Raw genomic sequence first — 27,900 nt, forward strand, 5'->3', positions numbered from 1 at the left:
TTAGTTATTAGTGTTTTCATTAATTCCAAAGACAAGTGTCTTTGTGTGTGTAGTATCTGCTAACACTGCTTCAGAGGGATGAGGCATGGAAAAGTAGGTAGGTGGCGCTAATGCTGCTCTATTGGTCACCATACAAGTCCATCATGCTGACAAGTATGCTCTCCTCTGAGCTCCAGATAGTTTTACCTATAATTAACTTACCATCTTTTATTAACCAACTAATCCCTTAATCCATTATGGTAATATAATGAATAACCCATTGAGAATGTAGTAACATTCATTTAACACTAAGGTTTCAGCCGAAAAACTACACTTACATCAGAGAAGGGGCTTCACCTGCTCCGACGTCACACCATACATATAGCGAGAGTATGCAGTGTGTTTTACACTGACAAAATGGTTCCTGTACTTTTGTTACTATTAAAACAAAACCAAATCAAGAATTTTGTCATTTAGGGACCATATTTACCTATATTGTTACCTTTTTTTCTTCTCGTAAATTACTGAAAGATTAAACATCTGCAGAACTCTATATTCAGACAAAAAAAAAATGAAAAAACAATGGTAATCAACCATTGAACATGAAACCAGTGCAGAGTTGTTGCTAGTAGACAATCTGTTAATGAGTCACTAGCCAAAAAGGCCGGGAACCACTGATTTAGAGTTATGATTCAATTCTGAGACAAGGTTCCTGAGTAATAAACTGAAAACATCTTAGGACACAATCACATGTAACAGATCATTTTAATAAAAAAGATGTACGTGTATAGACGCTGACATGTTCAGTTAAATACAATCTAAAATTAATCTTTTATATTTATAACATTTATAACTTTTCATAATACTGGGAATGGACTACTTTTAAAACAATTTGCATCTAGTATCAATCCTATGACCAAGTAGCAATTAGCACAGCAGCTACGTCAAAAGCGTATTGTAGAGAATGTATACAAATACACGAAGCACAAACAATAAAACACAAATAATTGCAAACTTCTGGTCTGTGACAACTCCTCATAAATAGTGTAAATCTTAACAACCGTGAACAAGGAGGACAGCTCCAACATTATTCATCTGTTCTTTAGAAGTTCTCTGTTTATCTCCGCTCTTCATAAATACAAGACAAATACTTTCCTGATTAGAATCCCTATAACACATGTGTAAGTTTGTCTGGAGTGTTTTCAGTTTGAGTCCTCGAGGCAGCTGCTTTTCTGTTCAGAGTCGCTGTTGCAGAGCCGGACCATGATGCTTTGCAGGCCAGGCTCCACAATACCCAGAAGGGGCCTCTGGAGAGGGTCCCCGTTCCAGCAGGCCTCCATCATCTGCCAGCATTCTTCGTCAAAGGTGGGACACCGCTCGGGTCTGGCTCCTGCAGACGGCGTGGACACAAGACAGTGAACATCAACGGAATGACCACAAGATTTTTTGATAGAAACTCAAGTATTTTAACGATGAATTCAAGAAGTTTAGCCATTAAATCCAGCTCCTTGTTATGAACTGTCAAGGAAGCAAACTTACAATAATCTTTATCTGTGAAATGTACAGTATATTCAAATCTATGCAAGTATATTCAAATCTATGCAAATTATTTGGTAACAGTAAGAGATTTTGTGCGTGCGTGCGTTTTGTACTAAATGAGCGGTGTAGAGAGGGGGGTGACATGCAGAGAATGACTCGGGCTGGATTCAAACCTGGGTCGGCTGCGACAAGGACTGAGTGTCAATTGGTACATGCTCTAACCACTGTACCGCGGAGCACCCCTTGTTTACCTTTTTTAACGTTATTCCAGAGCTGGTCTTTACTGGAACATTTCTCAAAGGCTTCTGGGAGTTTGACTGAACCAGTGCAGAGGTACCAGAAAAGGATCCCAAAGGCGTAGACATCTACAGAGTTATCATACTTTCCTTAAAGCATGATAAGGAAAGAGTTACAATGGAGAGGAAACCTTAGAAAAGCCTCATATACAAAATAACTGCACAGTTAGGTTTAATGACATAATATCCAACAACTAATTCCTGATGTGACAACACTTTGCATGTAAAAGATTATTTAAAATCGGAATGAAGGAAACTTCAGTACTTGTATTGTGATGAATAAATGGACTGACAGCCCAGTCGTTGTACCTGTAAACAGCTCTGGGGCCATATGGATGGGGGTTCCAACTATGCTGCCGGACATCATGGCCTCTGGTTTACAGAAGCCCAGGTCGGTAATCTTGGCGCGATTTTGTTTGTCCAACTGGAAAAGGGGTTGAAAATTTTGGAACACTTGTATTAGGGCTGTGAATCTTTTGTAATCCCACTATTCGATTCGAATCCGATTCCTCTAAATCCATGTCTTATTTATTTTAATGTGAAGGTTGTTGTGCAAAGATTTTGGCCAATTATATTATAATTCGATTTTTCAAGAAGTTGTCCTGTCCAGGTCTACATGCCTACATGCATTGAGTTTCTGCCATGTGATTGGCTGATAAATTATATGTGTTAACAAGAAAATGAACCGCTGTACCTAATAAAGTGGCCGGTGAGTGTATATCTATCCTTGAAGTCAATTTATGAACAGCTTTTAAGTAGGAATGCACACCTTTTGACATTTACAAAAATGGTCAAAATGCAGAAGTAAAAGTAATACCGTACTTTTCGGCCTACAAGCCGCGACTTTTTCCCCGTTTTTCGACCCTGTTATTACACAGCACAGTATATATTCTGTAGCTACTAGGGATGGGCGTTAGTAATCGAGTACTCCTCGTTTCAAATGATCTCGATTGGTAGATGAGGAAATTTTTTTTTGTTTTTTTTAGTGTGGCCGCCCCTATTTTAAAATGTTATACATGTGTACAAAACGGCACAAAACGGATATAAAGTTTAACAAAATTAAATATTTTGATCCAAGTTAAATAAACTAAGCGTTGTGTCAAACAGAAACCGCAAATAACTGCCACCTCCGTGCAGCGCAGCTAGTGAGTGGTCTCCACAGCACCACGGAGCTGAATGCGGTGCTGGAAAACTTGAAAAGTCACGTAAAGAAGCCAGGCTGACTTCGGGCACATTCGAGCAAACGACATTTAAGAAGCCTTTATTATGGAATATAGGATTGAGATTCAAAAGCCGACCGGTGTAACGTTCCGTTAACGAGGAATTAGTCGCGGTAATTAGTCACGGACAGGAGTGAGCATTACGCGGTTGGATATACTACTACTTCTACTGCTTTGGTGAGTTATTTAGCCTATCTATGTGTTTAAATTGTAGGACAATAATTTTATTGTATTTGCTGCCCTTCTTATTTTAAATGTCTATTTTGATTGTTAGCCAACTACAGCCCATGCTCTCTTTTTTCTCTCTCCACCGCAGACCTACTCGATCGGTTTAAATTGTGGCCCGCTTATTTAATTACTTTCAGTTAGGAAAATGTGTTTTAAACTTGTAGAAAATAAATCCTTAATATCATATGGCAACTGTGACTGTTTGACATAAGCATTGAGCGCTTTATTGCGGTCAACCGTTGTTCTGTAGACAGATGCGTTGCGTTCTAAAAATAGAAAAAAGTTTAACGGGGAATCGATTGATCCTCGAGGAATGCAAGCGATCACACGAGTAGCGAAAACACTCGTGTCCATCCCTAATAGCTACTATTGCACAAAATGGTAACACTTACGTACGTTATGCAAATATGCAACTTGTTTGTTGAAATGTTAATATATGGGAGCTTCCTCAAGCAGCCATCTCTTTCCCGACAATCCCCTCTGTGCACGAATTCTTACATATGGTAATTAAACATTATAACACCTGCGGCTTATAGTCCAGTGCGGTTTATAGTACGGAAAGCACGGTACTTGCACTATGTGTAGTGCAAGTATTACTTTTGTAGTTACATCCCTAAAGTCCCTAAAGTCTAGTGATGCTGCTAATACTCAGAAGTCACAGACTCTATACGTTTACAGAACAATTAGTTGGTCTGAACTTACCAGCACATTCTTTAGCTTAATGTCTCTGTGCAAGAGGCCCTGACTGTGCAGGAAGCGGATCCCCTCAACCACATCCAGAGCGATCTGGATTCTCTCCCTCAGTGATAAACCAGCCTGATGGAGACGGAGAGAGAAAGGAAAATGAGACTTATATAAAACTGTAAATGAGTTGGAAGATGACAAACCATGTCAATAACAAGTCGCTTTGTCAAATCACAGAATGATGAAGTCACCTTCAGGCCTGTGTAGAGGTCTCTGTGCAGCCGCTCCATGATGAGCAGCACAGCGATGCTGGAGCCGCCCCCGTAGGTGTGATCGATCACAGAGCCGTGCAGGTCTACCAGCCGCTCATGCTTGGGCAGCGTCCTTAAGCAACACACATGCAAAAAAATAAAAATAATAATTGTTAGCACTTATCATGAAGTCACGATGTGAGGTTGAATCAGCAATCATCTTTCCTTGTGTTCATACACAGGCCAGGCTCCGTAAATTGGAAGGCAAACCCAAGGTAATCGGACCCAGCCCGGGAACAACACTTCCAACCAATCATCTACAGGTAGCAGTACTGATGTTAGTAGCAACAATCCTATTAGATAGGTAGTTTGTGACGACTGCTGTTGCCAGGGAAGGCACATCTGTGGGCAGAGCCTCTGATGGAGCATTTTGGTGGTCAGTTCCAATATCAACAAGCTTTCTCTGAATATAGCCTACTCCTTTAATGTAAGGCTTGTTTATTAAACTTAAAGCAGCCTAAGTGCAGTTTTACAGCTCTCCTGGATTTCTCAAATGTGTAGCAGGAGCATTAATATATCGCTGGCACCTTCAATGTGTGCACAGAAAAGCCCCAAGGCTTCAACAGTCAAAGCAGTTTTATTTATACTGGGTGGAGTTAGGCATTTATAAAAAGGCAACTGACATGTCCATTGAAAATAGTTCAAGTTCAAGTTCTTTTGAATTTCCTATGCACACCTCTCGTCAGTGTCAGTAAAACACACAGCCAGCTGTGATGGGTACTGGGTATAGAAATTGAGGCAGGTTATGTAAATAAATAACTTTGAGACCAACTCACCTTGTGTAGTGAAACTCCAAAGCCAGGTCATTCCAGTGTTTATCGTCCGGCGGCACCACAGACTTTAAAGCACATGGGTAGTTTCCTCCCCAGCTGTCACAAAAATACACGACTCCATACTGGCCCCGACCCAGCTCACGGCCAAGCTTAGGCTTGCCTGTCAGAAAACAACGCAGCCTCTTTATAACATGTCTTAACACAAGTTGCAAGAGTAAATAAAAAGTGTAATACTGTAAATAAAAAGTTTAATACTGTGGCTAATATATCTGAATTATTACCCTTTCTGTGGTTATTGTCTTGTTAAAAACATATACTAGACTAGTTTTTGTCAGTTGTGTTTTGTTAACACATGATTCAAACTTTGGTGAGAGTCCACCATCACTAACTAGCTCTCGTTAGCATATTGATGATTTGATTGTTTGCAAGCAGACGGGTGTTGGAAATGCCGCTGTCTTAACTGTTCTGAAGATGGTTGTGCACCTCTGTTTGTCTTTGACGATGGTTGCGTTCCGAATCGCATACTTTCTACTATATAGTATGTAGAAAAAAGATTTAGGATGTCCCGATTCTTGTGGCCAGATTTAGGATGGTTAGAATACCCGGATGGTCTACTTCATGCGGCCAAGATTGTTAGTGTTGAAAAGTGCATCCTATTTGGGCGATTCTGACCCACAATCCAGTGCGCACGTGAAGTGACGTAACATCGACGAAGCCTATAGGTCCATGTTATGAAAACAAACGGGGATGCGACGGATATAAAAGCAAGAGGCAAGATCAAGGCGCAATGTTATGATGAAATAAGAGAGAAAAGTATGTCCCAATAGTATGTCTACTCCATCCTAACTAGATTCTTTTTATCGTCGGATGTAGTATGTAGAATAGAAAAAAGAAAGAGTATGCGATTCGGAACGCAACCTGTATTTGGATTATCTGGGTGTGTGCTGTTTTTCCTTTTAACGTTTCATTTAATTAAATTTTTTATACTTTATTTTTCACAGCATTTAGATTAGACATATAATTTGGCAATTCTAACATTTAATTTGGTCTTCTTTTCAGACCCCACCCTCCTTCCCCCTAGAGGCTTTTGTATTTTGCCAGGATGTAATTGTAAATAACAATTTTGCCTTAATGACCTGGCTGACTGGTTCAATTATTAAAAATGTATCTTAAAATTATTTATTTTTTAAATGCATGGGGAAGGAATAGATGTTTTTTTGTCTTAGGTCTTAGACTAAATCTTATTGAGATCTTTTGGGACATCAAAGTCACAAATGGCCAAGTGAAAATAAAAATTATAATTTGCAGAATTACATTTTTAAAATTCAGGTTCTGCAGTAATGTGAGAGTAAACTGAGTTTGACTTGTGTGCGTGCACAATGAGAGTAGTTGGTGGTGACTCACCGTGCAGCAGCACGTCCCTGAGGGAGCGGCTCTCCAGGGAGAGGCGAGCCAGTCGAGGGGCGTGGTCCTTCCTCACACGCAGCCACAGGTCCTCAGTGCGCTCCAGGCGCCCTGTGTGTCCTTCCTCAAGCTACAGACAACATCGCATGGTTAGCATTGACATCAGCTGCTAAATGACAGGTTTCATTTGTTAAGAGTTACTTCACTTTTCATTCAACTGTAAAAGCAACCTCTAATTCAGTGGTGGAAGTAGATCCTGTACTCAGCTACCAATACCACAGGGTAAAAATACTCTACAACAAGTATAATAACATATAACGTATATAACATATAACACATGGGCACAATTATTAGGCAAGTGAGGATTTTGGCCATATCATAATTTTTATGCATATTTCCCAACGTCAAGCTGTATAAACCTAAGTGCTTATTGGATTTAAGCATACCAGGTGATGTGTATTTGTGTAATGAGTGAGGGTGTGGCCTAAGGAGATCAACACTCTATATCAAGGTGTGCATAATTATTAGGCAGCTTCTCTTCCTCAGGCAAAATGGGCAAAAAAAGAGATTTAACGGACTCTGAAAAGTGAAAAATTGTAAAAAGTCTTTCAGAGGGATGCAGCACTCTTGAAATTGCTAAGATATTGGGGCCTGACCACAGAACCATCAAATGTTTTGTTGCAAATAGCCAACAAGGTCGCAAGAAACGTATTGAGAAAAAAAGACTCAAAGATTTGAGAAGAATCAAACGTGAAGCTACCAGGAACCCATTATCCTCCAGTTCTGCCATATTCCAGAACTGCAACCTACCTGGAGTGCTCAGAAGTACAAGGTGTTCAGTGCTTAGAGACATGGCCAAGGTAAGGAAGGCTGAAACCCGACCACCACTGAACAAAACACACAAGACTGGGCCAAGAAATATCTGAAGACAGATTTTTCAAAGGTTTTATGGACTGATGAGATGAGAGTGACTCTTGATGGACCAGATGGATGGGCCCGTGGCTGGATCAGTAACGGACACAGAGCTCCACTTCGACTCAGATGCCAGCAAGGTGGAGGTGGGGTACTGGTATGGGCTGGTATTATTAAAGATGAGCTAGTTGGACCTTTTCGGGTTGAAGATGGCCTCAAAATCAACTCCCAAACCTACTGCCAGTTTCTAGAAGATGCTTTCTTCAAGCAGTGGTACAAGAAAAAGTCTGCATCTTTCAAGAAGACCATGATTTTTATGCAGGACAATGCTCCATCACATGCATCGAAGTACTCAACTGCATAGCTAGCCAGTAAAGGCCTTAAGGATGAAAAAATAATGACATTGCCCCCTTCCTCACCTGACTTAAACCCTATTGAGAACCTGTAGGCTCTGCTTAAACGGGATATTTACAGTGAAGGAAATCAGTACACCTCTCGGAACAGTGTCTGGGAGGCTGTGGTTGCTGCTGCACAAAAACTTGATCGTCAACAGATCAAGAAACTGACAGACTTCATGAATGGAAGGCTTGTGACAGTTATTTAAAAGAAGGATGGCTATATTGGTCACTGATTTTTTTTTTTTTGACATGTTGGAAATCTTTATTTGTAAATTTTGAGTTTTATTATTCTCACTTTAACAGATGAAAATAAACAAGTGAGATGGGAAAATGTTAGTTTTTTTATTTAGTTGCATAATAATTCTGCACACTAATAGTTGCCTAATAATTGTGCACATACATATATTCTCGTAAGAAAGACAAAACCTCACTTTTACTTTCTTAAACATTCAGGTTTAGGTTCATTAACATTTTGGATTGACCGAGACCACTGTAGTTGTTCAATAATAAAATGAATCCTCAAAAATACAACTTGCCTAATAATTGTGCACACTGTGTATATTAAGACGGTGCTTATACTAATGCATCAATACTTGGTTATATTTTACCCTCCCAAGTACTAGCCGCCGGTTGGCATTGCAACGTAATTCCATACACAACAAACACATTGATTGACATCGTCATGATGCTTCTGGGTTTGGGTTTTTGTGTGTTGTACACTTGTATAGAGTCTACAGATGCATCGTTTCTTAAAATTTGCATCCGGCCAGATCTGCAGCAAACATTTCAACAAACTGGATTAGACTTTAAACGTCTAGCGTGCTTCGGGCACATTTAAGATTGCCTAGTGTGAGTGCCTTCTTAACTAACTACACTGAATTAGGGCTGGTTATTGGTAAGGTATGGTATGATATATCATGATACATTGCGATATTCGGCTTTGTATTTTGTCATCTCTGTCGGCCATGCAGCGTCAAGCTTTCACTCAGCCACAAGAATGGCACCCGGCAGTTCGCTGCACTGCGAAATCTACAGAAGCGGAGGTTGTAGTTCACAACCTGTTTATTTTTTTCAAAATAAACATTTCTGGAGCTGGGAAATAAATGTCACAACATATTGCCATAATTATTTGTTTTAGCACAGCCGTACTGAGAATAAAGTAACTGGTGGCAGTCAAGTCTTGAGGCTTGGGCCCCCTCTGAGAGGGTCACAAGATAAATAAGAGGTGATTAATGTGGGAGGAAAGAAGAAAAAATAAATGTTCTGACATATTATCTTTCCTTTTTTTAAGTTGAAAAATTATAATTGACCTCTAACAATCAAACCATTATTCAAATGAAACTAAACAGCTCATGACTCATGGGTAAATGACTCCTTTGTGGAACTGCAAAAAACTCAATGAGGCAAAATAAATACCTAAACCCTTTAGCAATGTATTGCGGTACCATCACCATGAAAACTGCCCTCATGTTTATTCAGAGACAACAAGCAGACTTGACCTGTGTGGCCATGAAGACATTTGTCAGGCTGGTTAATGCAGAGATCCTGGCCAATACAGAGTAAATCCTCTGTGTAGTTTTATTTATTTGTTTTTTTTGTTTTTTTAAGTCAGTCCGTCTGCCTAGGCGGATGTTTTCATACATAACCTCCACAGGGTTGACTCTCAGCTCTGTGGTTGGCTTTGTGCACAGCTGGTACTTTAAAGTGAAAATGAGAAAAAAAAATACTGAGAAGTTTGCTCACTGGTCTGCAAAAGCATCCTTTAGATTGGGTGTTTTCTTTTTTTCCAATAACCAATATGGGAGTGTTAATTCTTCCCATCCCAATCAGATTAGTAAAATATTGATGACCAAAAAACTGTTATTTCGTAGCTATCATCAGTCGTTTTACACTGATCATCACACTTATATTAAAATACTTGTCAATTAAATAACTGAATTGCTTCATAAACTATGCAGAAGTAACCTTGCATACTACCATCATCCACTAAGAGCAATTAATGAAATGTACCTTTCACTCTAAACAAGAGTTTTTTTACATGGAAAAAAAAACACTTTTAGGCAATTAACTTCACATGATTGTGATAACACTCCGTATAGCTGCCTTTACAGCACCCTTTTATATTCACTCTGTAAGTCATTCACTGTGCTATTGACAGTGGTATGTCCAACAGGAATGTGTCTTAAGTATAATGTTGCTTTATTTGGTTGGCTTGCTTACAATGCAAACTCAATCCTGCGGACAGATAAATTGAAATTCGGACTGTAATGGCAATTTGTCAAGGATATATATATATGTTTTAAAGATATTTTTTGGCATTTTTATGCTTTATTGATAGTGTAGAGACAGAGTTGAAATGGGGCAGAGAGGGGAGTGACATGCAGAGAACGACCGCGGGCTGGAATCGAACCCGGATCCGCTGCTGGCCGAGGCCCATGGGGGGGAAGCCCTACCAACTGAGCTAAGGGCGCCCCTTGTCAAGGATATTTCTGTCCATCAAAAGCATCCAAAACACAAAGCGTCGCCCAACGTCCCTGCCTCCATAAAACAATTAATCCATGTGTTTGTGTAATTGCATTAGGAATGAAGAATGAGCAAGCAAATTCAGTCAGTGATGTGACCCACACTGTCGGTCATGTGATGATTGTCATTGAGTGATTAGTATGGGACTTCACTGAGGCAGTTGCAGCGATTTTGCATATTTGGAGCTTAAAAAGGGAAAACAACTCAAGGGAAACGGAATAAACTTCTGAGTTGTGAAGTTCCTGTGAGAGGCAATGCAAGCTGTTCATGGTGATGACATTGAATACACTAAGGAGCAGTCAAAACCTTTATAAATAAACGTCATTTGAAAGTGCAATTTAGACAATAAGACAAGTAATCCTGCCAATGTGTTTATTGGTCAAGGCTTTCAAAACATCAAACAAACCTTTTACTCAGGTATAGTAAGCCAGTCCACAGAAAGCTTGTTGATATTTGAACTGACCACCACCAAAACAAATGCACCCCTCTCTCTGCTACTTGAGAGGCTCGACCACTAGACGCGACATCACATGCAACGAAGACAGGTCTCGGTCTGACTCCCTTTGTTTACATACCCGTTTACAGAACTTGGGCTGTGTATGACCAACAGACTAATCGTTTTAGATTAGAATCACTGACTCCACTTTTAACTCATTCTAAAATCAGGTAATTTCCGTGACCTGTATAAATATATAAATAAATTTAAAAATAAAATGTAAAAAAAAATCCTCAGCGTGGATAGGTCTGTTATCAGCTCAGGAGGAGAAAATTACATAGGCATAGTGCAAGAAAGTTCACCTGGCGCAGAGACGTTGCAAAGGCCTCATGGGAGCTGTTGAGGCGCGTTCTGAACTGGGAACAGATGCTTTTGGCCAGTTTGGCAGCGCTGAGACTTTCTATGGCGTCCTGGGCCACTTTCCGCTTCCACTCTGGACTGATGGCAGGGGGGTTCACAAACGTTATCCTGTGGATTATCTAGGAGCGAGACAAAGAGTTAGAACCCTCCTTCAGAAGTCACTTTGCAGTTTGTAACTCCTATGGTTGAATGCATTAGGACACCCACCTGTTTGATTTGCTCCCAGAAGAGTCTTGTGACAGATGATCCCGAATGAAAGGTGACCTCCACATGATAGGCAGCATTTAATAACTGAAACAAAAAAGAAAATACGGTAATGTGCAGGAAATCTCACTGTTGAAGATACCAGAACAATTTTGTCTATTGATCTGGATGCCCCTTGACACTGACGTGGAGGCTAAAATGTCACTTGACCTTGTTGGAGAAGCATCTTAGTTTTTTTGGATTATTTGTCCTGCAAATAAAATACTCTCTGATCTCACTTTGTTTAAGTTTGCTTTTCTAAAACCTGATAGTTCCCATTTAGATTTAGTAGAAGAAGTGAAATAAAATGCCATGATAACAAACACAATAAATATTTTTGACAAGCAAACTTAATTAGGTTCCCGTTTGCAGCCCACCTGTTTGAGGTGATTGGAGGTGATATTGTGGACGGAGTGGTCGATGTAAGACTTCTCCAGACTGTTGAGACATCGCTCCAGAGTTCCTACAAAGCTCTCCCTCAGATAGTCCACGGAGCTGATCAGCTTATTCGCCACAGCCTGATTCAAACGGACCACTATCAGCTCCTGGATCTGGTCGATGCAAGATTTGATCTCCTTCGACGTAACAGGCTCTCCGTTAGTTGATAAAATAATGTCTGCAGTTGAAATAAAAACGAGAAAACGTGACCAACATAGCACAGCACAGAGAAATCCTGATGAATTAATGTTGTCGGATGTGTGACAGAATATTATGCGATGGGGGGGGCGCCCTTAGCTCAGTTGGTAGGGCGTCCCCCCCCCCGGGTTCGATTCCCGCCCCACGGTCGTTCTCTGCATGTCACTCCCCTCTCTGCCCCATTTCACCTCTGTCTCTCTGCACTATCAAATAAAGCATAAAAATGCCCCAAAAAATATCTTAAAAAAAATAAAATAAAAAAAATATCATCAGGCCATGGGCTATTTCACAAGACAAGTATTTATAGTCTTCATTAGGGCTGTCAAAAAATCGATATGGCGATATATATCAGTATAGATTTGTATAACTAAAAATAATTTTCTTTTATTAATTTTTCTATGATTTTTTTTTTTGCTTTTCAAGGCTTTATTGACAGTACAGAGAGACATATATGAAATGGGCCAGAGAGGGAATGAAATGCAGAGAACAATCACGAGTCAGATTTAAACCCATGTCTGCTGTCAGGCCTGAGCCTCTAGGATACTGACTATTGAAGTTAGATACATTTTGTTTATAAGAATACTTAAGATTCACTGTGTCAGAAAAGCACACTGATATGTTCTAATTTTCAGTGTGTCCTGTACAGTTAGTACAAGAGTGAATAGGATTTGTTATTTTGATGTTATGGCAGCTGCAGCAGTGTTTGATCATTTGCCAAAACGAAAAAAAAGGAAGAAAAACAGTAAAGGAAGTTGTGAATTAAATAGTTTTGACTTCATTTGTCTGTGCAATTATCAATATATGGTGTTGTTATGTTTGACAAGGCAACTTGTTTATGGAATATCGCAATATATCGTGATACATCAAGATACGCAATATATCGTGATATATCGTATCGTGACCAGTGTATCGTGATACGTATCGTATCGCGAAGTCCTTAACGATACCCATCCCTAGTCTGCATACTTAAGCAACGCATAATATTATACAGTAAAGAGAGACTGAGCAAATGTTTGTCTCTGTGCAAAACATCTAGACCTTTTAAAGCGGCAACGAGTAACATTTAAATATCTTTTAAACAGCCTCATGTTTCCTCTCATAATCATAAATTACCTTTAACAGCAAACGAGACCATCAGTGCAAAGAAAGACGTTTTTAAATAGTTTTTATTACTGCATTTGATCTGGTCGTACACCCAGTCCGATTTTCGGTTCGCTCGTGCATGCTCTATGGTCACATATCCGTATTGGTCGCAGATTTCAGTATGGCGCAGGAACGCGATTTGAGAAGCCTATCACTCCAGGTGAGGGGAAGGGGATAGGGAGACCAGATCCCAATTCACCAGATGTGGGACAAAGACTACGTTTATGCGGGACAAAGTGCCGTTTTTTTAGCAAAATAAACTTGTGTCACCACCGGTAATGCCAGAGACACGGCTTTCTATATTAAAAAAACACTATCTTTAGATCAGCGCGCAGCAGTTAAGTTAGCTACTGTTAAACAAATAGAGCATTAAGGCTGCGGCTTCACATTAAAAGCATTTCACTGGCTTCACATTAGCATTTCACTTGACAAACGTGAGTTGGCTTTTATTTTGAAGTAACAGGAAGGTTTACGCTGAAGCACTACAGGCAGCACCATAGATATATATAGAACACAATAGACTACAGCCCAGCAGCCCGATACACACACACAGACAAACACACACACAGACAAACGGAGACTGCTGTCTCCTCACAGCTATCGGATAAATGCCAGATTATAAAACACGCATTTAAAAAGGGGGGCTCACTTTCAATAACAATGCGGAACAACGTCTCAATTTGCGGGACGTGTGAAAAGTAATGGAAATGCGATCCGGTCATCCTAGAAGGGGTGCGGGAGCCTTGTTTGAGACAGTTATTTGTCGTCATAATGACTGATAACGGGGCTGAACCATCAAAGAAAAAAAAGAAAATGCAATGAAGAAAAGCTAAAAGGGAGAGTGATAGGCGGGCGGGAGGGCGTTGCCAAGCAACGTATACACAATTTCACGGAGCGAACCTAGACTGCAGTGTTTACTCCTAAATGAATGAGCGGTAGCCTACTAAAACAAAGTTTACTTTGCCTCACCAGCATCATCAGATGACCATTATTCATCTGAAATAGTCATTATTTACAACAACATAAACACATTACCTCATCGTGATCCATAACTAACTGCCGTCTCTCGTTCATTCGCTTTGTGTGAGGACACATACTCGTTCAGCTCCGTGAGAGGTGACAATGGATCAACTCATTGCAATCAGGTGTAGTTGATGCTGTGTCACTAACCACCCTCACCGAGCCGAAAAGAGTCCGGTGCCCTCACACTTTCAACACACGGACACGCACTATATTGCTTCCTGATTATTTGAATCTTGAGGCCCTGCACGAGCTAGAAAACAGCTTCACGACAGCTGGCGTCGTAAAAATACTACCGCTTTTGTTCAAAGGTGTCGCCAACGTGCCGACTTACTCGTTGTAGCTTTAAGTGAACACACAAAGTGTCTTAGCAACGTAAACAGTTAAACATTTACCAACCAGAAATACAAGAAACACAAGCAGCAGCTACTTATAGGAAAATATTAATTTACGACTATTATTATTTTGACAAGAAATACCGCCGTGTATTATCAATATTAATATAGGATATATAATTGACTAAAATCAGGTTAACACTCTTTAATTACAAAAATAAAATCATACAAATTTTTAAGCACCCTATATACAAACAGTGGTTTTGCAGTGCTGTTATGGTCGTACAGTTAAATCAACACCTCTCCAAAAAAGACATTTATTAAAAAAAATTAAAGTCAATAACTAAACCCGAAGTTATCCAGGTAACCAGTAAACCTGCTTCTTGTCACAATCGTTGTGTCTCGGAACCAGAAGGCGCTGTCTGTGAAATTTTGTTATGTAAATATCCAGAATTGGGATCAGAGGTCACCTACATAGTCTTCTTGGAGTTAGACTGCTGAATTTGAGGTGAGAGGACTGTTTGTGTTTTTCATGTCAAATTGAAAATATTGAGCTTGTCAGTATTTTTCTTCTAGGCTTTTACACAATGGGTTTATAACAAAACACTTGTTACCCTCAAAAAGTGTGAAGGGTAAGCTATAGGTTAGATTGATGTTAGCAAGTTAATTAGTTGTCAGATGGTTGTTGGCCTTGATGCTAGCAAGAAATTCAAGTTGGGGTTGGTCGTCACATTTTTTGGGGGGTTGGTTGTCACATGTTATCCAAAGGCTGCAGCCAGAAAAGGAACCCAATAACGAACGGAATTGTCAAGCTGTATTCTCACTGACATCCCAGAGAAGGAAAGAATAGAGCAGGAAAAGGCAGCTAGCATGCAAAAGAAAAAAGGGGCAACAAAATCAAAACAACCCAGTGCATCCCAAACTAGACCAGCTGCCAAGGCTACTGCACCCCAGTGCACTCCACCCCAGCTGGAGAAGAAGAAACAGTAAATTATGTTGGCCTATTTGTCAACTTGACAATGCAATTAATTCAAATTTAGTTCTGCTTTTTTGCCTTCTTTTTAAGATTATTTCCATTAAGATATCATTGTGACAAACAACCCCAGTGTGTGACAACCGACCCCTTGATGGAGTTGGTTGTCACAATGTGTGAGGGTGTCTTTGATGATTAATTTCTTCTTTATTACAATAAGTTAGAAAAATTGAGGGGTACACATTTCAAGCCAACACCTTAAGCTTCAATTTAATGTAGGAATGACTATTGAAAGATGTTTAGGTGATGAGCAATTCTTTCTCACTAGAGTAAAAAGTGTGCCTACTAGCCCCGGTCTCCCCTACATCAGCATATCATACAACAATGCCTACTACATATCTTTCCTTTATAATACATTCAGAGTGACAGATTGATTTAATGTGACAGTATCACAAGTTACACGCCTCAGCGAGCCGGTGAGTAAAAAATAAATAGAATAAAAAACCTTGCAGGCGCATGCGGATTGCAGATCGGCTGCTGTAGTCAGTCTAATATAAAGTCAGTAGCCTAATGATCAATGTCAGCAAAACTATAAAATAAAGCTCTCTCTTCTCTATCTCTCTCTGTTCACGTCACTGCACATCAGAGGTCTGCTGGCAGTGGGAAAAGAGACAATTGTCTGTTTTAAGCAGCATCAATCCGCATTGAAAAACCCGCGCTGACCCGCTCATTTTGGTGGGAAAAGGGTATCCGAGACACATTGGCAATATCACAAATCAAAGAGAGAATAGAGAATGGAAATATCTCAATAAGCTGCACGGCAGCTACCACGCATCAGCCATCTTATTTAATAGAGAAATAATAAAGTGGGAATCATTCCTCATTAAGTTAAAGATGTAAGAGCAAAATAAACAAGGCACTGACTGTAGTCATTTGTGACTGATCCAATGTGAAACCACAAAATCAGAGTGACTTGGATCAAAGAAAATCACATTTCCCGCTTCCTGGAATCTGAAATAAGATATGCAACTGAAGAGTATGCTTCCAATTCCATTTCATATGTAACACATCTCTTTTGCAGGACAACACCCTCAAATATGATCTACTATAGTAAACCTCCAGCTATTAATCTAGTTTTAAACAAATCTGTTTCTTAAATGAGAAATCTTGAAAAGCCACAGAAGAAAAACCCTGCCTGTAGGGGTGGTGAAAAAAATGCGATTCCTATCTTCTGAAATTTTTAATCGATTCATTATTTGCCAAAATCTGTGTTTTTTGTTTTTATTTTATATATGTAAATGATTTTTAAGACATATTTCACATTTCAATTTTGAAACAGGAATCTAAAATATTCACTTTCCTACCTGCCGGCCCAGTAGCATTTAACACCAACCTGTAAACTCCAGGTTGGCAGCATCCTCCAGCAGCTGCTCCTTCATGCTGCCCAGTGTCTCCACTATCATCTCCTTCATCTCTTCCTGTTTGCGGTTAGCGATGGCCATGAGGGAGGTGAACAGTTCACCCTCTTTCTCACGGGTGTACTCCAGCCTGCGGGGGGTTATCTGCAAGTCCCTCTGCATGTCAAAGGCCTGCAGGGAAGCCAAGCAGAAAGGGCACAGGGCCGTGCCAGGTCAGACTGAGGCACAGGCAGTTAATGCAGTGGTACTAGCCACTGTCATAAGAGCAGTGTTGGGGAGTAGGGAACAAGATGTTACTTAACTAGTAGTTTAACTATGTTTCACATTAACTTTCTGGTAGTTCAACTACAGTCATATTTGAAAAGTGATCAAGTAGTTAAATTACTTATTTGCCTTTTTTGTGTAGAAAATCACAGAAAGTACAAACTCCAAACATTGTTGGGGAATAAATAGAAAAACAAATTATATTTTTATTTTACCATTGCTTCTCTAATTTAGCCCCATTGATAAGTCCTGTCCCCTTTTTTCTTTCATCCTGACAGGCATGCTCAGGCAATGCATTTGGCAGGCAGCCCCCGGTAGTGCTGCAATTTGTTCTGTATGAACAAAAGTTATTTAAATTGATGATTTTTACAAAAAGAAGTAAACAAGTTGTTTGAAATACTTTATACTAAGAAGCTTTAGTTAACCAAACTAGATTTCTCCCTTTAGGTTATCTTTGCTCTTGTTCAACTTCTTTCAGTGTGAAGTAATTGGTAGTTTGAAAAGCTATGCTTAATCTAGCTTCCCTAACACTGCATATGAGCATGTAGCACAAAAACAAATAGAGACATACAAATGAACAGTGCTAGGATGCATACTTTTTTACCTGGTTTATGAAAAGATCTAGACAGCGACAATGAAGCCCATTTAGTAGGTTGGCAGCCTCCACCTGCTGGTTCTGAAGCACTTGGCGAGCAAAAGGCACCAGCAACCGATGCAGTCTTTCGAAAGCCTCAACCAGCACACTCTGGGGCTTGGCTCCCGGGGTGGGTGCCTGTGTAGGGGCACCACAGGAGCAGCTTCCTGTCGGGCTGCTGAGGAGGCCCAGGGAGAGCAGCTGCTTATGCAGGGCGCTCTTCTCCCTCTCCTTCTCCTTCTCTGCACGGCGGCTGGGCTCTGGGGAGGCTGCCGGCATGGTGTCGGGGATACGGACAAAACACATGGGAAAGGAGAGCATCTCTTTGACCTTCCAGAGCTCAGCCACTTGCTCTGTGCTGAGAAAGTCCTGGTTGATGGCATAGAGTATGATGGGGATCACGCTGCGAGTGCAGTCTTCCAGGGCCTCTTCTATGGGCTGGACACTCGGACAAGGCACCACCATAACCTTAGCTTCCTGATGATGAACCAAACAGGAATAACAAATATATTTATTTTCTTTCAAGCTAACTGGTTTTTACTTGGGAAATTATAATGAATTTTTTTTTTAAAAAGCCTGGTTCACAGAATTTAAACAAAATCAAAAAGTCACATTTTCTACAGACCCATCTAGAAGGATACCACTTGATGTTGAAATTTCATATAATTAATATAATTGATACGGGACACAACTATAATGTTTTTGTTAACTCATGGTTCTCATCAGCTTTGTTTTGGGCTGCAGCAGGCAGCTACTTTCTTTCACCATCATCACATGCTCCTTCTTTTTCTGAACACATAATGGCTAATAAATATTCTGGTATAAAATACTGGTCTTGGGAAATGACCAGTAAAAAAGTTCTTACTCCTTGACAAATGACGACATTAACAAAAATAGCCTCGGAGGGCGCCTGAGAGGGAGACCATGACGGGGGAAAGAGAGAGAGAGAGAGAGAGAGAGAGAGAGAGAGAAATAAAGAGTCAAAAAACGACCAACAGCTACACAAAGGAGACAGTCAGTCCTGTCTCCAAGAAACAAGAGCTGAGCCCATCTGAGCGGTCTCTTTGGAACAAAGATAGCCTGCAAACATTTGTTCACAACCAATCGAATTCAGTACAATGTTTCAGTTGCCTTAATGCAGTTAGTTTTCAACAAGAACCCTTCAAGAAAAAGTCTGTGGGCTATTTTGTGCTTAGTTTTTCATACATTAAAAACAAACGGTGTCCATGAGAGTTAGCGTTAATGCTACCACCTAACCCAATTCTACAAACTAACACAGTCAAGACAAATAACCCTGTAGGAAATTTCAACTGTCGTCTCTTAGCATATTTTAAAGGGTGACTGCTAACATCACAGGCCTTTGTTAAGAAGCAGACTTTTTGTATGTGCACTCATGGAGCACTGGCAATGTACATAACAGAATATGTACCTCAAAAGAATTTTAGAAAGGTGGCGATAGATTAGCACCCTTTATGTCCTCTGTATGATTAAACTGAGCATGAGGGGAAAGCTAATTAACAAGTTGGTTCTCTTCTGCTGGCCTCTAAAACAGGCTGCTGTGATTTTGGCACGAGTGTGTGACTGAAAACCACAGTGAGCAGAGAGATTCTGTACCTGCTTTGACCCCAAACTCAACATGTTCATCTTCTTTTCATTCATCAGACATGTAAAGAAAAGCACCTATCTGCTGTAGTGTACCACATTCACAACAATTAAAATCATATGGAAAACATTACTTAAGTTTAACTTTTTTACAAAAGTTAATGTCTGTCTCTCATCTAATATGAAGTTGAACTATTTTCACGAACAATAACTCGGCTATTAACGCCTCTTATGTCCTCTCAAGTGTGAAAAAACCTTTTGACCTAAATTAGGGATTGCAGTTTGCACAGTGCTAAATTACACGTGACAATGAACAGGGCAGTAAAATGATTGCCTTTTCGCTCCAAAGCGTTCATCTATTATGGTTTTCTGATTTAGAGATTAAAATCTTTTGAGTCTTTTTAAATTACAGCAATTAAAAAGAAAAATCTTTACATAGCCAGATTTAGTGAATTATACAAACTTGTTTATCACACAATGACAAACGGACAGTAAAGAGAGCCAATTTAGGCTTTAAAGAAACTAAAAAAAAAAACTTTTTCTTTAACGACATGAACAACTAGTGTCCCAGGATCCCCTTGTAACCATGGCAACTTCATCACAGCAAAGGGTCTTGGATTTTTTACCATGACCTAGTCATGTGAATCGCACCAGACCAGTGGCATTACGTAAGGGGGCTGGGCGGGTGGGCTGCACCGAAGCACAGCTAGCCCTAGTTCCTGGGGCTGTGTGATGCTTGCTAAGGGGCCTCCATCTAAGGATAAGGAATGACTGCAATCCTTACACCATGCTTAATCAATTCACTCCCATAGGATATTGTGATTCACGAGTCGCTCTGGGCTGGCTGAAGACCAGCATGACCGTACCACTGTGTCCAACAAGTCTTCCTTTTTAGTCAATGGCAGCTTCAACGTTGAATGTATTTCCAAACAAGTAAAACACTAACCAACACAGGAAATAATCTGCTCTGCTCACTAATCTGTTCGGAAGCCATGTGTGAACACAACTGCTTCAGGAATAAACACAAAGACAGAAAAACCCTGACATATTTAGGGCTGGAATTGACCATAAGATCGAAATCAATTATATAATTGAACGCCTTTTTTTCTTCCCTTCTGATGTCCTTTTCACCACAACAGCGATTTTCTTTAACATAAAAGTGCATATAACAAGCGGATATCTAAAGTTATACTCATAGACTGTACAAAAAAGTGGTTATACAAGTATGTAGCCTTTGTCGGTTGTGTTTTGTAAACAAGATTCAGACTTCACCCCACATCCCACGCTATAACCTCCACCCGCTGTGGTTGTTTGATGCTCGAGGTAAATTCGCTGGAGAGAAAAAAAATTCCAGATACAGATAAATATCAGTTTCAGCCTGCTAGCTAACCAAAGCTAACCCCCCTTTTAGTAAGCCGCTCCAACAGAAAACAAGCCAACTCCTGGTGCCGCGGCTGCAGCGAGCAGCACGACGGCAGCAACCTGAATTACCACAGGCTAAATTGAAGCTTTTGGTGTGAGTCAGTTACTAACAGGGGGTTAGCTCTCGTTAGCTAGCTAGCTAACACTGACACTTTGACTCTAGTCCATTGTTTTTCTTTGTTTTTTGGGAAAAATGCTACCTAGTATACCTTTGAGTGCACTGTGAATAATATAACTTTCTTAATTAGTGTCCCCTAAACTGTTCCAAACCTCATTTTAAAAAGCTGTAATGAAGATAACATATGATTTAAAATTATGACATTAATTAACATCATCACAATGACAACTTTAATGTCAATTCATCTGTGACTGTAAAAGGATATTTAGAGACAAAAATGGAGGAACATTCAAAGGCTTCAGCTTCATCCAGGTGTTCCTTCATGGACCAGTATCATGTAAAAGGTTTCATTTCTTACGCGCCCCACACACATCCTGCGTCTACCTCTGGAGCGCGTCGCGTTACCTTACTGCTGCCTCTCTCGGACTTTTCTCGGACACACATGCAACGTCTCAGCAGCTGCTGCTGCAGCGCTGCTTCTAAAAGCCCTATCTTTCTACATAGAGTTTTCATAGATAATTCCCATTAAAAATGAAGTTCTTTCATGTCATCTATGATGCATATGATTTATATTGAGTCTGGACAGTAATCCGTGCGCCCCATTGCCATTTTTTTTTCTTTTTTTTTGCCATATTTTCGCTTGTTGGAAGTTTTATTTTGAAGGGGACACACCAGGAAATGGTGAAACTACAGCGAAAGCTGCCAGTATGAAGTCAATGGCCGTGTCTGAACTGCCATACTAACGTCCTACTCATACTCATTTTGACTTCAATTTGAGTATGTGACGGTTGGGTATGCGAGTTTGGGTATGTGAGAAATTCCCGGATGAGTACTAACTTCCGGGAAGATTTTGGGTATGAATCGATTGTATACTTTTCCTACTCAACCGCCCCATAATGCACTGGGTCAATTCTACCCGCCCAGGAAAATGAAATATTTTCGAGCAAGTTGCTAGGCAACAACATTGTTTGGGGTTCCGCGATCTGACAACTGTACGTGCAGTCATTCATACACTCTTACAATAGATAAGAGATGAAGATAAATACCTAACAACATTAGAGTCACTAAGTGAAATGAGTGTTGTGAGTCTGATAGGGGAGAGAGATTAGAACAGATCGCTGTTCCACACACCGCGGCTCGTCCAGCTCAACTCACAGACAGCTGAGTGCTGATGAGCCGGACAGAGAGCGTCGGAGGGATCCTCCGCCTCAAAACATCATTATTATAAAACAAGAGGTCTAAAACACAGATGATGAACACAGGACTGTAAAAATCTAGTTCAATATCTAACCTGTAGAGGGCGGTTATAAGCTTAACAGTGTCTAAACTGCCTGAATCTTATAAGAAGAAGAAGAAATTCTTCATTGCTTGAGTATACTTCAACTGAGAACGTTTAGACGCAGCTCGCATACACAATCGATCTTTGAGTAGAGAGTATGCATGAGTATGTAGGATGTAGGACGCTAGTATGGCAGTTCAGACACGGCCAATATGACTCTCAGCAGAGTATTTCAAAAATCACTTTACTGATTTATGCGGGAGAGAGAGAGGGGGGTGTGGTCGGGGAAGAAGAAGGCCGTAGACACAGATAGAGCAACGGAAAACTGAAATCTTTTTTATTTCTTCACTATATTGGATCTCTAAATGTGTCATTTATCCAAAAAAGAAATGCCAGAACTAATTGAAAATTAGGTTTTAAATCCCTCGGATTTTGATTGCACAATTAAATCGTGAAATAAAGGGATTATTCGCGTATACGACTGAGGGATGTTTTATTTTGAAATAAACACACCGGGTAAACGTGTAACTAGAGTGAATGCTGCTGGTATGACTGTCAGCAGAGTATTTCTCTATCAGTTAAAGCACAGAGACGCGAGAGAGACGCGCTGCTCTCAGAAAAAAAATAGGCGAGCCTCCTGAGGTGAAGGGGAGCGTCGCTGCAGACGTGCCTCCGACGCGCCTCAGCAGTGCGTCTGAGGTTGGATGTGTGCTCGCTCTACGTTGATTTCACAGTCTGTGACAAAAAGTCAGACGCAGACGCGAGGTAGACGCGCAGTAGAGGTAGGATGTGTGTGAGGGCCGTTACTCCTTATTTAAACTCTGAGGGGACCCCACTATTGACAGAGTAGATCCAGTAAATTCCACTCTGTAAGCCTACCTGTAGCAGGGGGTGATGCAGGGTGATCTCCAGCTCTGCTAGCCTGTGGGCCGGGTCCTCACATTCCTCATGGATCTCCAGGTCTTCTCGGGGCACCGTATCCCAGCGTCCACAGTTAGCCGCCAGCTGGTGCACCAATTCATACTGGCCAGGCAGCGCCAAGCTGAGGCGGGTCTGTCTCCCATGGGTGAAACACAGCTTCCGCCTCTTGCAAACACTGCCTTGGACTCCTTCACACGCCTCTCCGGCCTCGGGGCCCAGTGGCAGCAGCCTCTCCCCCAGAAAGCAGTTAAGCAGCTGGTAGCGGGCAGCACAGTCCTGGCCCAGTACCAGGATGTATGGGGCAGCGCCCACAGTGCTGCGTAGGAACTCTTCCTCATGGCTGGGGAAGGAGATGCAGCTAAGCTGGCCTGGGGGAACAGACAAAGCAAAAAAAAGGGGTTCATGAAGTTGAGAAGTGATAACAGAACGTATTAGAGACCAAAAGCAATCCTTGCCAAACTTTTAGACAGCTCTGTAAGCTCAGCTGAGACAGGGCATTCACACATGGTCCTTTGAGTATGAGAGTAATTTCCAAAATATACGCCAGTAGATCATTGTTCCATTTTGTATAATACAACATTTGAAATCTGATTCGGATATTCCTTGGGATATTACTTCCCGATTTTGCCCTAAGATGTGGAGCTCAGCACACACAAAACCACAATTCAACCTCATTGTTGAGGGTATCAGACATAATCCTCAGTGATGCTGAGTCACAGTCTAAAAGTTATATAACAAGAGGAGAGAGCAGAAATAGCTTTGTATTGGTATAATACAAATGCAGTTCTTTCTAACATACATGGGGTTCTATTGTAACTGTTACCCTAACCATACATTCCTCTGCTAGCACTTACCCCTTGACCGGACATGAAAAGGAATTACACTTTATTGTTTCAGACGGCCACAGGGCTATGCCGGGCAATTGACTGAATGACCTGTGTGCAGTGGAGAGAATATGACACAAGGGAAGTCTGTGCAGATCTATGCATGACCATCACAAAAGCAGATCAACAACTATTGTATGGTCCTTCTGCATCATTTGATGCACATTTAATTTCAGATGTAACCCATGACAATTGCAAGCAGAATTTAGTTTGCAGGTGAAGATGTGTGTTTAGCTTTGCATATGAAAGGCAGCATTATGGTCCACTTTTTAAGTTGATACCAACTAATCTTCGGCTTAACATTGTTCACTCAACACAGAGGAAAACGATTTTGACCCTCTGAACGAGTAAGCGATGTGACACATTACCTTTTAATGCCATACTGTAACTGCTTTGTGATTCCAATGTTTCAAAGCAATAACTGTCAGAACCAGATGGGCAAAAAAAACTTAAAAAACTGTAAACACATTTCTTTAACATTCTTAATCTGGGGTGGTATTTTTAAGACTCAAGCTACTAACATGAGTACAAAGTAAGCATAGTCACACACACACACACACACACACACACACACACACACACACACACACACACACACACACACACACACACACACACACACACACACACACACACACACACACACACACACACACACACACACACACACACACACACACACACACACACACACACACACACACACACACACACACACACACACACACACAATTAATAAAAAATAGAAGAGTGGGTGTCTGATGTCCCCTCAGCCAGCTAGTAAGTGCAGATAATCTCAGCATATTTGGTGTACTTAGTCTGCTCAAGCTTTTGAGAGGGGGTTTAATCTCTTTGGTTTTCCCTAACCCCAATTAATACATTTTTTCCGTCTGGAGTTGGTGGAGAAATCATTTGGCAGCAGACACCCTTGTGGGTTCTTTCTTTTTGTTTCGCTACAGGATGAGAAATGGTATAGTTATTGGTATGGATATTTTTGGCAAACATCTAAACACTATTTAGGTGGGATGATCAGATGTTGCTGCTGAATGTCTCCAAACCTACCTGCCTCCAAAGAAGCTGAATCCGAGCTCATGGTTGATGATGCACAGGCATTGCTGTAATTTTGCCTTATTTCCCGGAAGAATGCGTTAGTCTCCTTCAGGTTCTTCTTCAGCTGGATGGTGTGCTTGTGGTAGCTGTTGAATACCCTCGTTAGTTCCCGAGCTAAAGGGGTCGTTTTCTGGTGCTGCACGTTTCCCTCCATTGTCAACAGGTTGAGCTGCTGTCCTCTTGTTGTTAATTAAATACGAAGTTAGCCGTCTCAGTTGTGTTGTTCCAAAGCCAATCAGTGCACACCTTTTTTTAGTTGTTTTTGCAAGTTAGTTAGTAGTCATGTTAGTCCACCCACCTGCTTTGCTGTGTAAAAAAAAGAGAATAATGTATTCCTTTGCTGCCCGTTTTCATATAACTACCATGAGTGTATTAGTGTTGGACAGTCCCTACAGTGTTTTGTGTCAGTGGCAAAGGGCTTGGCTATTGTTGTTATGCTGTTGATGCTGAGCAGCACTTAGCTAACTTAAAGTCCAGCCTCGCGTGCGAGATAACTTAAGAGTTGCTGTTTCGAGGCGAGACAAATTAACGGCAATTTCGGCATATTTTAGTGTTAGCTGTCCGTCTTTAGTTCACTGTCACGCTGAGGAATGTCTTGAAAAACAAACGACACCACTACCACAATGCCTTAACGTGCTGCTGTAAGGAGAGTCTGTTTAGCCGTGCTGGTCCAGATAACGTTAGCGCCGCTAGCCTGAAGCCATCCCCAGTCCGTTCTCGCCTTGGCCTGGTACAACTGACATAGCCTTTGACTTCACGTCAAAAGTCCACGGCGACGTTTCACAGCCATACAGCTTCGTGTCAAAGGGAGGGGGCCGAACTTTGACAGTTGCTTCTGAGTGACAACGACCTAGCTATGCAAGACTAAAAAAAACGTTGGGGGTTTTCCTGATTAGGCTCTGTGGGGAAAAAAGATCTTCCTAAACTGGGTCCGATCCGGAGGAACCAGCGGACATCTTCCACCCTGGTGGACGCAAATAAAGATGGTGATGATTATTATAATCCTCTGTCGGTGATGATGAAGATGAAGAGGAGAGCCAGTGGTGGTGGTACAGGTCGAGGTGTGTCCGAGCCAAATCACAGAGCTGGAACCAAGCAATCAAATCACTGCAAAACAGAAAGTCGACGCAGAGGAAAGTTAGGTAGAGGAAAGGGCGGGGTTCGGGATGACGCACTGAACTCTGGGTAATGTAGGAATACTGACAGCAGGAGGATCACTACTATGTGAAATGTTTACATAGCAAAGCAAGACCAATGGCAAACATATATTTTATAAATGCCCTGATTAGGAGCAGATATGGAGGCCAATGTTTGCCTATGAACACAATAGATATAGGCCTACTCATAGGGTCAATATTATGAGATAGGCTTAAGTCAAAACTAAGTCAAAATTCAAATGTAGCCCACCTACATTTCCTTAGTAACTAAGTTCATTTGACTTTACATACAGTATATGTTTTATTATTTATCTCACAATTCTGAACCCAACAAGATATATCAATTAGTGTCATCCTGACATCTCATGTAGGCCTATTATTATTTTTTTTTTTTTCATTTCCTGGTAAGAATGGACCTCCATATTGGCTCCTTGTATAAAATGACCATTTTCTTTTTAATGATTTTGGTTTGGTTCAACTGTATTGTCATTTGCACACAGTAAGTAGGCTACCACAACAAAATGCAGTTCATCATCTTACTAAATAGCGCAAACAGAAGCAAAAGTTCACTTAGAGATACATAATGATACTTGTTTAGAATGAATATTAGTCCAAATGGTGCAGTGATAGAAAGGAGAGAACTATATATCCAAAATAAATAAAACAACATACAAAATGTAAAGGGAGCTACATGTCATTATGTAACTATAATAGCTACAGAGGAACCATAATATATAACATGTGCACTACAATCTGGTCTGGTTATGTGACATTATTAACAGGAAGCAGGTAATATGTGCATTGTAAAAGGATAATATAAAGGCTATGACAAATATGGCCAGAGTTGAATACAGTACAACGTAGAAAAAAGGGAGTACGAATACAGAAGGAAATGAGCCAGGAGCAATGTCATTAGATTTTTACTTTGTATCTTGTAAGTTTTACATAAGGAGGCACACAAATGATTGTACACATGCAAATAAGCTTACTTGTAACATAAAGCATATCATACTCTGTGAAATAATGTGAAAACAGTATATGATGTCTTCTGTGGCTTTAAGGATTCTAAGAGTAGGCCTATACAAAATGTTCACTTTTACCAGGCAGGAAGAGCCTAACAAAAGTACAAATGTTGAATTAAAGGACATTTTTGGAGTTTGGAGCATATTCACCGTTAAACCATATGGAAAGTGATGCATGTCTTTTGCATGCATCACTTTCAGCAGGTCAACTTTATTTCTATGGCTAATTGTGGCCAAAAAGAGACTAACCATGGATAAAATGTTCTGTTTCCCTCTTTACTTTTCCCAAACCAATTATATCTTGCACATACTCTTTCCCATTTCTGCACCTCTTGGGTTGATATAAAACACATATTTGCTTATAGATAAATATACCTGAAACAAGAACTGAGAAATTGCAAGTATTGTTAAAAAGGTTTAAAGTAGGAAAGAGGTGGTAGGAATCCATGCTACTAATGAGCGCCCTCTTCTGGCAGACATACTGAATTACATAAACAACACCTTCAATTTGTGAGTGGCTGACCTTGTAATAGTCCATTGGAGTATGCTTTTATTTTATTAATGTAAACTTTTTTGACATAGAAAAAGATCAAGTT

The 27,900-nt window shown here is 40.6% G+C and overlaps 1 protein-coding gene across 1 annotated transcript; it reads right to left on the reverse strand.

Annotated features, from left to right (window-relative positions):
* Positions 1–727: 727 nt before the first annotated feature.
* dstyk (dual serine/threonine and tyrosine protein kinase) lies at positions 728–26,202 on the reverse strand. Its single transcript, XM_080026789.1, has 14 exons — positions 25,078–26,202; positions 23,090–23,499; positions 17,760–18,266; positions 16,867–17,062; positions 11,744–11,982; positions 11,331–11,414; positions 11,066–11,242; positions 6,435–6,564; positions 5,034–5,190; positions 4,198–4,330; positions 3,965–4,078; positions 2,124–2,238; positions 1,770–1,904; positions 728–1,369 (listed from the first exon to the last, which is right to left on the reverse strand). The coding sequence occupies exons 1-14, from the start codon at positions 25,277–25,279 to the stop codon at positions 1,182–1,184; spliced, it is 2,787 nt and encodes a 928-aa protein (XP_079882915.1). The 5' UTR covers positions 25,280–26,202; the 3' UTR covers positions 728–1,181.
* Between the last annotated feature and the right edge of the window lie 1,698 nt (positions 26,203–27,900).

The sequence above is a fragment of the Ammodytes marinus genome (assembly GCF_949987685.1).
Source record: "Ammodytes marinus genome assembly, chromosome: 4".
Taxonomy (NCBI): Eukaryota; Metazoa; Chordata; class Actinopteri; order Uranoscopiformes; family Ammodytidae; genus Ammodytes; species Ammodytes marinus.